Here is a 13675-nt window from a genome sequence, read left to right as displayed (position 1 = left end):
AGTGCAGAGCATGAAAGTTATAAGGCAGCCAAGAAGGCTGCAAAGAAAGAGGTAGCAAAGGCGCAGGAGGCATGTAGGAAAATGTTCGGAGAACGCTTGGATTCGGAAGAGGGTCAGAGAGCGGTATTCAGGATTGCAAAGCAGATAGCAAAAGAGAGGTGTGATGTGATGGGGGTGAGTTGCTTGAAGGATAAAGTGGGACAAATCGTTGTGGACCCAGATGGAATTAAAGGAAGATGGAAGAGATATATGGAAATGCTGTTGAATGCAGAGAATGAATGGAACGGCAACATAGAGAGTAACCCAGTTTTAGGATCGGCAGAGAAGATAACTGAGAGTAAAGTTGAGGAAGCGATAAAAGCAATGAAGAGTAGAAAAGCAGGAGGGCCGACGGGAGTTGTGGGAGATGTTGAAGGAAGCGGGAAGTTGGGGTGTGAAGAGAATGACAGAGATCTGCAATCTGGTGGTGAAAGAAGGCCACATTCCAGTGGATTGGGAACTGAGTACCCTCGTCCCTCTATACAAGGGGAAAGGTGACCCTCTGGACTGTGGCTCGTATCGAGCGATAAAGTTATTGGAGCATGGAGTGAAGGTATTGAAAAGGGTGTTGGAGAAGAGGATAAGGAAGAAAGTGAAGAGCGATGAAATGCAGTTTGGATTTATGCCAGGAAGAGGAACGACAGATGCGCTCTTTATTGTGAGGCAGTTGCAGGAGAAGTACATGGAGAAGAGAAAGAAGTTGTTCCTTGGGATTGTTGATCTGGATAAAGCATTCGATCGGGTGAAGAGAAACAAGTTGAGATGGTTTGGTCATGTGTTGAGGAAGGATGAAAGTGACTGGTTGAGAAGAGTGATGGAAATGAATGTAGAAGGAAGTAGAGGACGGGGAAGACCGAGAAAGACTTGACTAAAGGTGGTGGAAGAAGAAATGCGGGCAAGGGGGTTAACAAGGGGAGATGTAGAAAATAGGGCAAAATGGAGAAGATTGTCATGGGGACCCACAAGGCTAAATCTGCTCTTGCAGGGAAAATGGCCTTAAAATGCCTGTTGTTGTTCTTGTTGTTGTTCTCGCTTTTCCTCTACACTCTATCAGGGGGAGAAATTGGAAGACAAGATTCAGAGGCTAAAATATATACAGAGTGTTCCAAAATCATCTGTCCTATTTTAAATGAAAATAAATAAATAACTAGAATGGCACTCGGCACTCGTTAGACCGCATACCTCCACAAGCCTGAATAGTTTACGGTTTGTATCCCACTGATAGGCCGGATCTGGATCTGGACCTGAACCTAAATCTAATCGGCTTGTTCTTATCACCTAACCAACTCATCCACCAAGTTTTGTCACAACTCGTCCCCAATGTTTTGAAATATCCTGCGAAATATCGTTTTTCCCATATCCCTCAATGGTGAAGAATCACTTGTGAATTTTTAAAACATTCTTGTATCCACATCTGGAGCTTCTCCAAAATCGAATCAATTCTCCTTGTCACACTCCCAACCTGTCCTCAAGTTTTGTCTGAATCCATCAACAACGTTTTGAGATATCATGCTACATATTGTTTTTGGCCTATCACTCAATGGTGAAGAATCACTTTAAATTTTTCAAATAAATTCTCGGATCCGGATCCAGATCTTCACCAAAATGCAATAATTTGGTCTTTGTCACACACCCAAACTGTCAACCAAATTTCGTCCAGGTTTGTCCACAACTTTTTGAGATATCCTGCTCACAGACAAACATACACAGACAGACAGGGGTGAAAACATAACCTCGGTCTATCTTTGGTGGCGGAGGTAAAAAGCAATGAACCGGGCAGTGGATAACAGTTGGGACACTAGCGAGGGAATGGCCGATCAGGAAGAAGAGAGAAAGGGGGTGGGGGAGGAGGGAGAGAAAATACAGCAACCTGGAAGTAAGAAGGTTGTGGTTATATGAGTTAATGAGGGAAATAAAGATTTCAGGTAAGGATGAGGGGTGACATGAGATGATAATGCACCACCTGCTTGAAGTACTGGAGGGAAAAGTAAGGTTGAAAATAATCAGTTTCACAAACGGGAAAAAAGTGGAACAAAAGACTAAAGAAAGCCTGGACTTAGAGAGTTTAACCTGGAGGAGGTTATTGGAAGAATGCGTGCGTTCTGGAATTGCTGAGTAGGATTGGAGCATGCGTTCCGTTGCTGGTATGCCAACCCATGGGCCCATAGTGGAAAGCACTACTCCATTGAGCTATAGACAAAGGCCTTGTAGGCTGAGCAATTCTGACTTTTCAAGTGATGACATTGATTGAGGAAGTATTCCCAGTCTATGGCTTGTGGGAATGAGGAAGGATTCAGAGTCAAGAGCTGGTGTGAATAAGGAAGGGTTCCCAGTCTACAGCTTGTGGGAATGCAGGATTCCCAGTCTGCGGCTTGTGTGAATGAGGAAGGATTCCCATCTACGGCTTACGTGAATGAGGAAGGATTCCCAGTCTACGGCGAGGAACGAGGAACGATTTCCAGTCTACGACGTGAACGAGGAAGGATTTCCAGTGTACGACGTGAACGAGGAAGGATTTCCAGTCTACGGCTTGAGTGAATGAGGAAGGATTCCCAATCTACGGCTTGCGCGAATGAGGAAGGATTCCCGGTCTACAGCTTGTGGGAATGAGGAAGGATTCCTGGTCTACAGCTTGTGGGAATGAGGAAGGATTCCCGGTCTACAGCTTGTGGGAATGAGGAAGGATTCCCAGTCTACAGCTTGTGGGAATGAGGAAGGATTCCCGGTCTACGGCTTGTGGGAATGAGGAAGGATTCCCAGTCTACAGCTTGTGGGAATGAGGAAGGATTCCCAGTCTACAGCTTGTGGGGATGAGGAAGGATTCCCAATCTTCGGCTTGTGTGCATGAGAAAGGATTTCCAGTCCACGGCTTTCTTTGGAAGCCAGCTCTGTGATGTGGTTGAACTGGGAGAGGTCATAAATTAAGGTGACACCTTTAAGTTCAATGATTGAACCTCTTCCGACAGCTGACCATGGAAATAGAAAGCTGCGCTCGTATAACGATCCTTTCGGAGTGGCAGGGTGAGAGCACGAATATCTCAAATCTTCAAGACACGAGGTGAGGATTCATCGAAAGGTGAGTTTTCATGTCTGTCTAGTTCTAGCTAATCTTTTCAAATGAAAGCAACTCCAACTAATAAATGGTGCTTGATTATATCAGTTAATTAATAGCTGCAAATACATATTTGGACTCATCTGCTGGATGAGGTTAAACTTTATTACCGTTTATTCGGTTACAATAGGTGTGATGGAGGATGTAAACGGGTGGGGTGGAGCAAAGTAAAGTGAAAAGTGGGCGGGGTCATAATATAAGTGGGAGGGGCTATTCCCGTTGGACTGTCTCATCAAAGTTTCAGCAAGTGAAGCAAAAGACTGAACTTGGACTTGGTGCTGGTGGTGCTTGTGCACCAAGAATGAATGAATGATGAATGAATAATAGAATGAATGATTGCCTCCGAATAGCAACAGCAAAACCTTTTTGAAACTTTTTGACAAGTTGAACTTTATATTTGAGCAAGCAAAAGCTGCAAGTGCAAGGCTCGTCTACATCAGCAAATCTCCTTGCTTATACACAAAGAAAGACGCGTAAAGATACTCACAGAGTGACGGTGTCTGTCGGAATATCCGCAGGATTCGGGACGCTGTCCAAGGCTTTGTCCGAACAGGAGACCCTGAGGCCGGTCCTGTCCGAGCCGCAGACGCAGCGAGAAGCAGGACAGGCAGACAGCGCCGCGTCCACGGACGAGATCACGGACAAAGCCGCGGACAAACAGAGCCATACGAGCACGTACATGGTGATTATTGTCCGATTTTGTTTGTCGAACACATGCTCGAACTTGTCGATGTTCAAGGCTCAGTCCGACACGCTCAGTGTTGATCTAACTCACCATCTCGAAACTTCACTGCTCAAACAACCAAACAAAACCCGCGTACTCTCTCGATGACCGCACAACGGCATGACGTCATGACGTCGCATCCAAAATGGTTTTTTTTGTCAATAATGTCGTGAAGGAATTTTTCAAGTAAGAATATCACGTTATGGAAGTCTGCAACTATTAAAAAATCGACACAAACACAAGATTCTAATTAAAAATGAGAGTTGCTATTCCGATCATTTACTCGCCCGCCATTATTGCGTCCATCCACTTAATTCGTTTGGGTGAATTAGTATATAGGATTAATTTATAAATCAAAGTGTGTGCATCGTGCGTGATTAATACGTGCATTGAAACACAAGGTTAAAAATATCGAAATCCATTGAACATGTTTTTATCGATGCCGCTCGATCGGACACCCGTCACCATGTGCCGTACGATGACGTAACATACCCTGAATATGGGCGTTAAGCATATCGAGCTAATTTGGTCCTCTGCATCCTCTGATGCATTCACCAGATCTGCATAGTACATGTGCGCATGCACCGGTACTGGTCAAATCTGGAATATTTATGATTCCAATGACATTCGAGTCTTGTCTTCTTAAAGACATTATTGGAGGCTTGGTGTTAATTTAATGGTCAACTTGGCTGGCTTGAGACCTTCGGGTCTTGAGTTTGAGCCCCTGTCGTGATGTTGAATTAACACCGGGTGGGTTGTCTCAGCCTTTCATCCTTCTGAGGTCGGCAAAATGAGTTCCAGCTTACTAGTAACGGGCACCGTATCAGTGGTACAGTCGTGTTCCCAGCAATAATGGAGCCATTGGCTACATACGAACCACCAAATACATTAATGGATGGGCTGTTGCTTGGTGACCTTATTGCCTGGTCAGGCAAGATCATATCTGTGACTTGCTGCAGGTATCATGTAAACCTGTACTGACCTGTTTCATGGTCGGGTGTCCTCCACCAGCCCGTTTTCTGGTGAGGAGGGTACTGGATGGATATGGACACCTGGTCGGATTAATAACAAGACCTGGCAAAGGGCGAAGGAGCTCCTAGTGAGTCAACGGCCATCTGATCCTGTTTATATCTGGTACCCGATTGTGTCCGTGGATATGTTCCTGCAGTTGGGTTAGGATTTCTAGGAGGTTGGTGGCACGATTTGCACTTGCACCCGGCTACCATTTTTTTTTCTCCTTTTCCTCCTCTTTCCTTCATACAGGTATGAGGCCCAATGGCACCAAACTTCTTCCTGCCTTGGCCACTATATTCCTCCACGTCCGCACCTCTGCCTCAGACTTACCATCCCTGGTCACTGTTCCTCCCAGATACTCAAACCTATTTCCTTGTCTGATCCCCTCCCCCCCTCACCCCAACCTGATATTCATTTCCTTTCTCTGTTGCCCAACCCACATCACCTCCATCTTCTCCATGCTCATTTTCAGCCCATGTTTCTCAAATGCCTCCTTCCACTCCCCCAGTACTTCCTCCATCTCCCGCCCACTCTCCACCACAACAGCCAGATCGTCCGCAGACAATATCCTCCCCAGAATATATTTCATGTTTATCTTCCTGCTTACCAGCTCCATCATTATGATAAACATGAGTGGGCTGAGAGCGCTTCCTTCAGTGTCACAATCACCATCTCTCTCGGGACAATGTCGTAGGCCTTCTCCGGGTCCACAAATCCCAATAATCATTTTACCTTGCACCTCCAACCTCTTCTCCACCAGCTGTATCAGCACGAACATCCTATCTGTCGTTCCCCTACACTTTCTAAACCCCTGCTGGTCTTCTCCGATCTCTTTCTCTACACTCTTATTTATCCTCACATCCAGCACCCTTATGACATGAATCAGGAGCGTAATGCCCCTGTGCTTCCCCGGATCTTGAACATCGCCCTCCCCCTTCCATATCGGCACATTTAGCCCTGTCCACCACTCCTCCGAAATTGAATCCTCTGTCATAATACATTCAACAACATCTTCGTCCAACTGACTCCAACTTCTGCTGCAATGATCATATTTGTACACTCTTCATCCTCTGCAATGCAGTCCACGCCTCTTCCTCCATGATCTCCACCAACTCCACTTTCTCTTCTACGTAACACTTCAGCTCCAGCTATCCATTGCTTCCTTCATCATGCTATGGGAATGCTTTTCAGCAGCAGGGACTGGGAGACTTGTAAGGATAGAGGGAACAATGAATGGAGCCAAATACAGGCAAATCCTTGAGGAGAACCTGCTTGAGGGTGCAAAATACTGTTGCGTCACCGGCGATTAAGACCGCCTGCTGACGGATAACCGAACCAGCTTTAACTCCTGAGGCGAGAAGCCGAATATATGGCGGTTAATTTACACGCGCATGGGAAGGAAGAAATGTGAGGTGTTTATCTGAACGAAAAAAATACACGAGTTTATTCCCGAACCCAAAAAACATGCAAACAAGACAGTAAATTCAACGATCAAATAATTTAATGAAAATAAATCACGGAAAAATGAAATGTGAGGTAAACTAAAACTCTACTTCGAGGGACCCTCCACACAGTCTCAAATACAGACACATAGAAGAATGTAAAATAAAATAAAATGTCCCTTTTTAGTGCCAGCACATAGCTTGTCCCAATGAGTTCATTTGATGTGGTCGGCAGTGGTGGCCAAGTCCAACGCTCCCCGCACCTGAGCGCCCAAGTTGCCAAGAGCCCCACAAACCGGCGCCTTTATCGCTCCTCGAGTGCCACAAAAGCACGCCCAACTCCGTCCAGCACACGATCTGAAAAAACCCCAAGATGGTGCAGCCTTCTTGTCCTAGCAGAGAGAGAGACCGACTCCTCTTCTTCCTCTCTCTGTTTCCCTCTCGTTTCCCTCCCAGTTTGCCCCGCCCCGTTCTCGGTCCAATCACATCCTTCGGGGTATGGCCTTCCGGCATTCCGACTGCCCCCTATTCTCCGCCTCTCGTGGGTGGGGCTTTCCCCTATTAGGTCCATTGTGGGGGTGGGGCTTAGCCTGGGAACCTGCCTGGCTTTTTGCTGGCGGTAAATGTAATTTAAAGGTGGCTTTCATGGCCGGCCATGGCAGCAAAACGTAAAGGGAAAGTTACAGAGGGAAAGCACGCACTGGGGAAAACTAGCCTTAAACCCTATAGCTAATTAGCACTGCACCACCCCTCGTGTGGTGAACATTTAAACGACCTTAAGCTACAGTCTCCCTACTTATTACATCAAGATTTCTCCTAGGCGTCACATGGTCCATGCTAGTAATTATACAGTGCTACCTCTCATATGGTATTCTTTCATCTACCCACCACAAACGTAAAAATACCTTAGACTGTGGCGAATATTTACCGTATGTTCCAACAGGACCATGACCACAAGCATACAGCCAAAGCAACACTGGAATGGCTTCAGAACAAGAATGCAAACGTCCTTGAGTGGCCCACTGGCCCAGCCAAAGCGCAGACTTGAATCACATTGAGAATCTGTGGAAAGACTTGAAGATTGCTGTTCACCAACACTCCCCATCCAACTTGACAGAACTGGAGCAAATCTGCAAGGAAGAATGGGAGAAACTCCCCAAACCCAGATGTGCAAAGCTGACAGACATACCCAAGAAGACTCGAAGCTGTAATCACTGCCAAAGGTGTTTATATGAAGTATTGACTCATGGGGTTGAATACTTATGTAAATTAGATATTTCTGCATTTCCTTTTTTAATTATTTTGTAAAGATTTTGAAGAAAAAAATTTCCACTGACATTATGGGGTATTATGTGTAGATCAGTGGCAAAAAAAATAATCTTGCTTTAATCCATTTTAAATTCAAGCTGTAACACATCCAAATATGAAACAAGTCAAGGGGTGTGAATACTTTTTGAAGGCACTGTACTTACATTAATTTGTTGTCGGTGAACAGAAGTTGCCAGAGTATCACATACAGGTGATACTCGTGTGAATCTTGGAGAGTTTGAATCCGGATTGTTATCGACTTGTTCTGAAACTTGTATCATCAGCAAACAGTTTTGCATTTGTAGTGATAGAGATTACTTCCAGTATGTCATAATGAAAATTATGAAGAGTGCTGGGCCTAGAACAGTGCCTTGTGTGATTCAATTAGTGACACATTTAAGGCCTGAGGATACTCCATTAATTTACAATCAATTGTTTCTGCTCAGTGAGGAAATATCAAATCATGTTAAGGACATTGTCTCCGATACCATACGAGTATAGCTATCTCAGCAGTCTTTCCTGTTGTACCCTCTCAAAGGTTTTCGATAGTCATGGTATAGACTAGACGGATTTCTGAGAAATGTGAATGTTATGTGCATTTTTGGGTAAAAGTTGGGAACCTCACTTTTTAACATAATTAGGGTATGCTGAATTCGAGTAACCCGGTTCCCAAGCCGAATTTTGCGTTTTTGACCTTCTAATTAGCATAAACAAAATGGCCGCCAAATTGCCATTTTTGGACAATTTCTTTGAACAAGCATTTATATATCATGTATATACATGCAGCTCTTTTACTTTAACTTTACAACTTTGACCCCAAAATGCACCTCAAAGCTTACACGTGGCCTTTTTTCATAAATCCGTTTTGTCTATAATCTGGTTGGTGACATATTGAAAGAGACATTCAAACTGATATTGAAATTGGACACTATAAAATGGGAAATGGTTTTAATAAGACAATGTTTCATACAACCATTTATTCTAAAATTAAGTATACATGGCCATGAGGCACAAACATTCAGGAATGTCACACATGTTGTTTTGCCAAACTACATCAAGTTCATACAAGAGGTCTGATTGTCACTCTGTTGCTGACAGGTACACATTGATGTGCACCTCAACTCTGAATAGCGACATTTGCAGTGTCCAGTATTGCATTGCTTCTGGCATGCACAACAAATCATCTCGAGGCAAATTTCTGGGATTGGACTCAGTGACATCAGAATAGGCTCTAGTCCTGAATCACCACGTTTCCATCCCATTTCCACAGGTGCAGGAAGGTTAGGTTTGGCACAATGAGCATTTATCCATACAATGGCTTGATAGTGTACTCGCATCAAATGGAAATGAAGAGCATCACTTGTCGTTTTTTTTGTTTGTTTGTTTTTTGTTTTTTGTATACAAGATCGAGGCTCGTGAAAGAGCTAACATTAATCACACAGAAATACAAACCGACACATAAAACATCTAACATGGGGAGCGGTAGACAAGATGGGGCGAGAGGGGGAGGAACACAAACACAACATCTGAGAGCAGGGACATCGAGAGATCTGTGGGAGGGAGAGGGCTTTGGGGGGGGGGGGGTGACATTGCTTCTGGTTTACCAGTCTTGGAGAACAACATATGTCATGCTGAATCAACAGAGATTGTTCTGTGTACATTATATATTCTGCAGATGAACGCTTCTGCAGATATGATTGTCTCCTCTGTGAGTTCACCAATGCCAAGTTCTTCAGCAGTCTATTCAAAACTCAAAAAAAAAACCCTCAAAATTCGGCTTGGGAACCGGGTTAATCAAATTCAGCATACCCTATTTATGTTAAAAAGTGAGGTTCCCAACTTTTACCCAAAAACGCACCAAGAAGCTTACACATGGCCTTTTTCCATAAATCCGTCTAGTCTAGTAGATACAGTTAAATTGGTATCGTTGTCGGGGCTGCTTGTCCAATCTTCGATGATTTATAGCAGCTGTGATGGTCAGGATCGGCTTTCTTTGAAACCATGATGGTGTTGGCTAATTACCCTGCACTCGCGAAGCGAAATTCAAGGTTAAGCATTCAGTTGCGTACGTGTGCTGTGTGCTGTGTCTGCATTTTAAAAATTCATTTTCTCAGCAACCGTTGGTCCAATTGAGACATGAAATTTTCACCATAGGAGAGCCTCCTCCTGTAGAATATTTTAATGATTATGACGTCATGGGTCACGTGGTACAGGCCCCATCTTGGAAAAATTTCACACCTCTATATCTCTGAAACCGCTCCATGAAAAAAATTGAGACCTGCCTCATTGTCAACTACTCCCCATGAGGAATAAGATATGTTAATGATTATGTCATCGGTGCCTTCGTTATGACGTCATAATTCGACAAATACAACACTTATCTGTCCGATCATAATTTAAAACAAGTCAGGAGACGACGATGGTTCACGAGCGAGCGGTATTCAATGACAATGCTCAATGAGCAATGTTATGAGGTTAGTTAGCTACACAATACCGAAAATTCGGTTAGATTCCGACAACTTTGAAAATTTCACCTTTGTGACCTTCAGAGGTCAAAGGTCGAAGATTCTGAAATTTGATGGAAAACTTGTATTTCATGATGTATGTGATAACATAAGATCATGTACGACATTTCACCCTATCAGGAAGCGAACAACGTAATAAAACCATCAAAAATCGACTTTTCTAAATGTTGTGACCTTGTGACCTTGACCTTGGGGCGAAAATGAAAAATCGAGCTCCTTGGGGCTAGACACATGACATTGGCCTAACCAGATATCGAAACCCCTGTCAGATTCCACCAACTCCCTCGGAGAAGATGTAGCTTGAACTCGATTACCCTCTAAAAAGACATCTTTTTCGGGCGTGGCTCCGCCCACAATGGGCGCAATACGCCCACTCTAGGCAGGACACAACTAGATCATGATGTCAACCTCCCACCCAAGTTTCATCAAGATCGGATGATATCATCGGGTAGTTATGCTGTGGACAGATAGACACACACCCATGACAAAAATAGTGGTCACTCTGTTTGATAACTCGTGAACCAAAAATTCAGCAACTGTTGGTCTGATGGACACGAAATTTTCACCAGAGCGCCTCCTCCTTTAGAATGTTTTAGTGATAATCATGACGTCATAGGTCATGTGGTACAGGCGCCACCTGGGAAAAAAAAACAAAAAATGTTGCACCTCTATATCTTCGAAATCGATTCATGGAAAAAATTAAAACATGGCTCATTGTAAAGAACTTCATATGGGGAATAGGTGTTAACGATGACGTCATTGGTGTCATAATTATGACGTCATAATTCGACAGGGACAACGCTTAGTCTGATCAGTTTGAAATGTATTGAGCGTGATCTATGCAACAATTATATTCGAGAATGTAAATTTATGATGTAATCGCTCACGTGGTCTGGCAGCCATATTGGATCAAAGAAAAAAAATGTTCAAAAACAGAAGAGTTGGCTCGCAACAAGTTAACTGCGCAGGGTAACTATTCTATGAATACCATCTAGTTAGTTAGTCTGTTTCCATATGATTCTTAATCTCATTCCTTAACAGGGTTTCCATCACCTTGCTGGTCACACTGGTGAGGGTCACTGGTCTGTAGTTGTTAGGGTCATGTCGTTCTTCTTGCATTTCCTGAAGAGTCTTCTTCCAAGAGGTTGGAATCTCCAGTTGCAAGGAAATCATTAGATAATACTTCCAATGGTGGAGTGCCAATGTAATGCTGCATTTCTTTCAGCCATCTGATGTGGATATTATCTTGTCCTTGTGATTTAGTCTGGTCTAGCTTGTCCAGAATCTTGAAGAAACACGATAGTGCCAGTGACGAACAAAAAGCCTGCTCCTCAAACTTTGGAATCACCGTTAGGTCCTCAATAGTAACTAGAAAGAATCTGAACATGCAAAGCCCCTCCACGTCCGCTTTGTATTCAGATTTCTTCCGTATGCTAAACATAACGAAAACAGAAGAAAAAAATAAATAATAATAATTGAAGAATTGTTGATTTTACGTGATCTTGACCTTTTGACCTCAAAAGCAATATGTTTCGCTCCTCCAACCTCAACTCTGTGCTCCTCTCCTCCTGCTCATAAAAGCAAATGGTTTTGCTTCAAAAAAAACAGTGGAATATTTAACGATTTCACCTCTCCTATCATGCTATCACCTACTTTACAAAAACCTGTCAGTTGCCTGTTCAACTCACAATCCCACAAGATATGCGGCAACCCCGTGGCATTGCAACTCTCAAGTGACCATGAGCAGGCTATTTGTGCCAATAAGCGACCTTAAACCAATTATCGTCTTCCTGATGCATACATATATAGTTATATACACATTGTAAAAGTCAATAATGATGGATGTTTTATTTTACAATGTCGTGAGTTTCCCACAAGTCTTCGAACAAAAAGGTGGGTTTTATGGTCTTTGGTGGAGTCGTTTAAGAGAAAATAGTTGGAAATAATAGCAAGCACCCACAGAGCCTCTGTGATTAAAAAAAAACCTTGCTTGAGAGAATGCGACAGTTATTTAAGTGGTGTATAGACTTATTTGGGTGGTGTACAAGTTATATTTGGTAAACAGACCACTGAGCTCTACTGTATCTTCACAAGACCCATGACGCCTATCAGCTCAAAATCCTTTTAACTATCGCTTTAGTCTTTTACACTGAAGGGAAAACTTATAGGGATGGTATGACAATTGTGAATATGACTGCTTTGAATATGTATTTGCCTTTGCATAGCAGTAAGTACCAACATGGCGACCATATAATTTTTGAAGTTCAAATTGTGGGTAGAGTCAGTCAAACTGTCCAACCAATGAGTAGAACGGCCTTCACACAGTGCCTTTTATAGTATGGAAATCCATCAATTTTAACCACAGATATTTTGGATGTGAAAGAAAGATGACAATGACAAACAATAGGAGACAAGAGTCATTTTGTATAAAACTTATTTAATAAAAAACAACAATATTGTTTGGAGTGATTATGAACAGCTGTAAGAAATAAAATATCCTTGTCTTTTATACAGTATAAAAATATAAAGTTGATTAAAATTGGTGAATATGAGCAAGTGAAATACAGATACAGGTAGTGGACAAAAAATGGAAACACCAATGTAAAGCCACTTAACAGGGCGTTGGGCCACCACGTGTGGCCAGTACGGCCTGTATGCGCTGTGGTATAAAGTCCGCCAGCGTCTGGAATTCTGCTGGAGGGATGCGACACCATTCTTCCACGAGAAAGTCAATCAACTCACACCTGTTTGACGGAGGTGGAAAACGCGGTCTCGGGCGTTGGTTGTTCCACAATATCCCATACATACTCGATTGGGTTCAGATCTGGTGACCGAGGAGGCCATGACATGTGGATAACCTCAGTGTCATGCTCATCAAACCATTGGGTGACCACACGTGCTATGTGGATGAGGGCATTGCCATCCTGGAAGACACCTCTCTCAGCAGGAAGGAAATGCTGCAACATGGGGTGAAGATGATCACACAGCACCACTAAGTAGTGATTGGCATTGACCCGACTTCTGAAGGAATGACTGCACCCAAACCATGCCAGGATAATTTACCCCACAAGAGTGCCGAACCACCAGAACCCTTCACTGTTGGAACCAAACACTCAGGGTTGTAGAGTTCTTTAGGTTGATTCCACACGTGCACTCGTCCGTTTGTCGAGAACATGGTGAAGGATCATTCATCTGACCACATCACATTTCTCCACTGCTCGGTAATCCATTACCTGTGCTCTTTGCACCAATTGAGTTGCGAACGTGCATTGCCAGGTGTGATGAGCAGTTTGTGCACTGCAACCTGACTATGGTATCCCACTCTGTGGAGCTTTCGGCGGAGCGTTTTTCATGGAACTGGCTGCTCGTCCTGGGTTGAAATTTACAGTTAATTGATCTGCAGTTGCTCACCTGCTTTTCCTTGCTTTTCAAATGAATGCATGGATATCACGATCCTAGCAGTATGTGTTTCCGCCCACTGTTGTCCTTTGTTGATGATGTCTTTCCCTCA

At 43.5% G+C, this 13675-nt stretch overlaps 1 protein-coding gene across 4 annotated transcripts in view; it reads right to left on the bottom strand.

The window, feature by feature from the left end:
• Nucleotides 1-4183, bottom strand: part of LOC137413119 (adhesion G protein-coupled receptor A2) — an 88950-nt gene extending 84767 nt beyond the window's left edge. Inside the window, exon 1 of one of the 4 annotated variants that reach the window (XM_068098512.2) lies at nucleotides 3639-4183. In XM_068098512.2, coding sequence (XP_067954613.2) covers nucleotides 3639-3832 — 194 coding nt within the window. In that variant the 5' untranslated portion in view covers nucleotides 3833-4183. The remainder of the gene's footprint in view (nucleotides 1-3638) is intronic. The other 3 variants (XM_068098519.2, XM_078769892.1, XM_078769891.1) reach the window with 3 other exon arrangements.
• Nucleotides 4184-13675: the final 9492 nt, after the last annotated feature.

Source organism: Myxine glutinosa, chromosome 1 (assembly GCF_964187855.1).
Source record: "Myxine glutinosa chromosome 1, kmMyxGlut1.1, whole genome shotgun sequence".
Classification (NCBI taxonomy): Eukaryota; Metazoa; Chordata; class Myxini; order Myxiniformes; family Myxinidae; genus Myxine; species Myxine glutinosa.
This window is presented reverse-complemented; position numbering and strand designations above follow the sequence as displayed.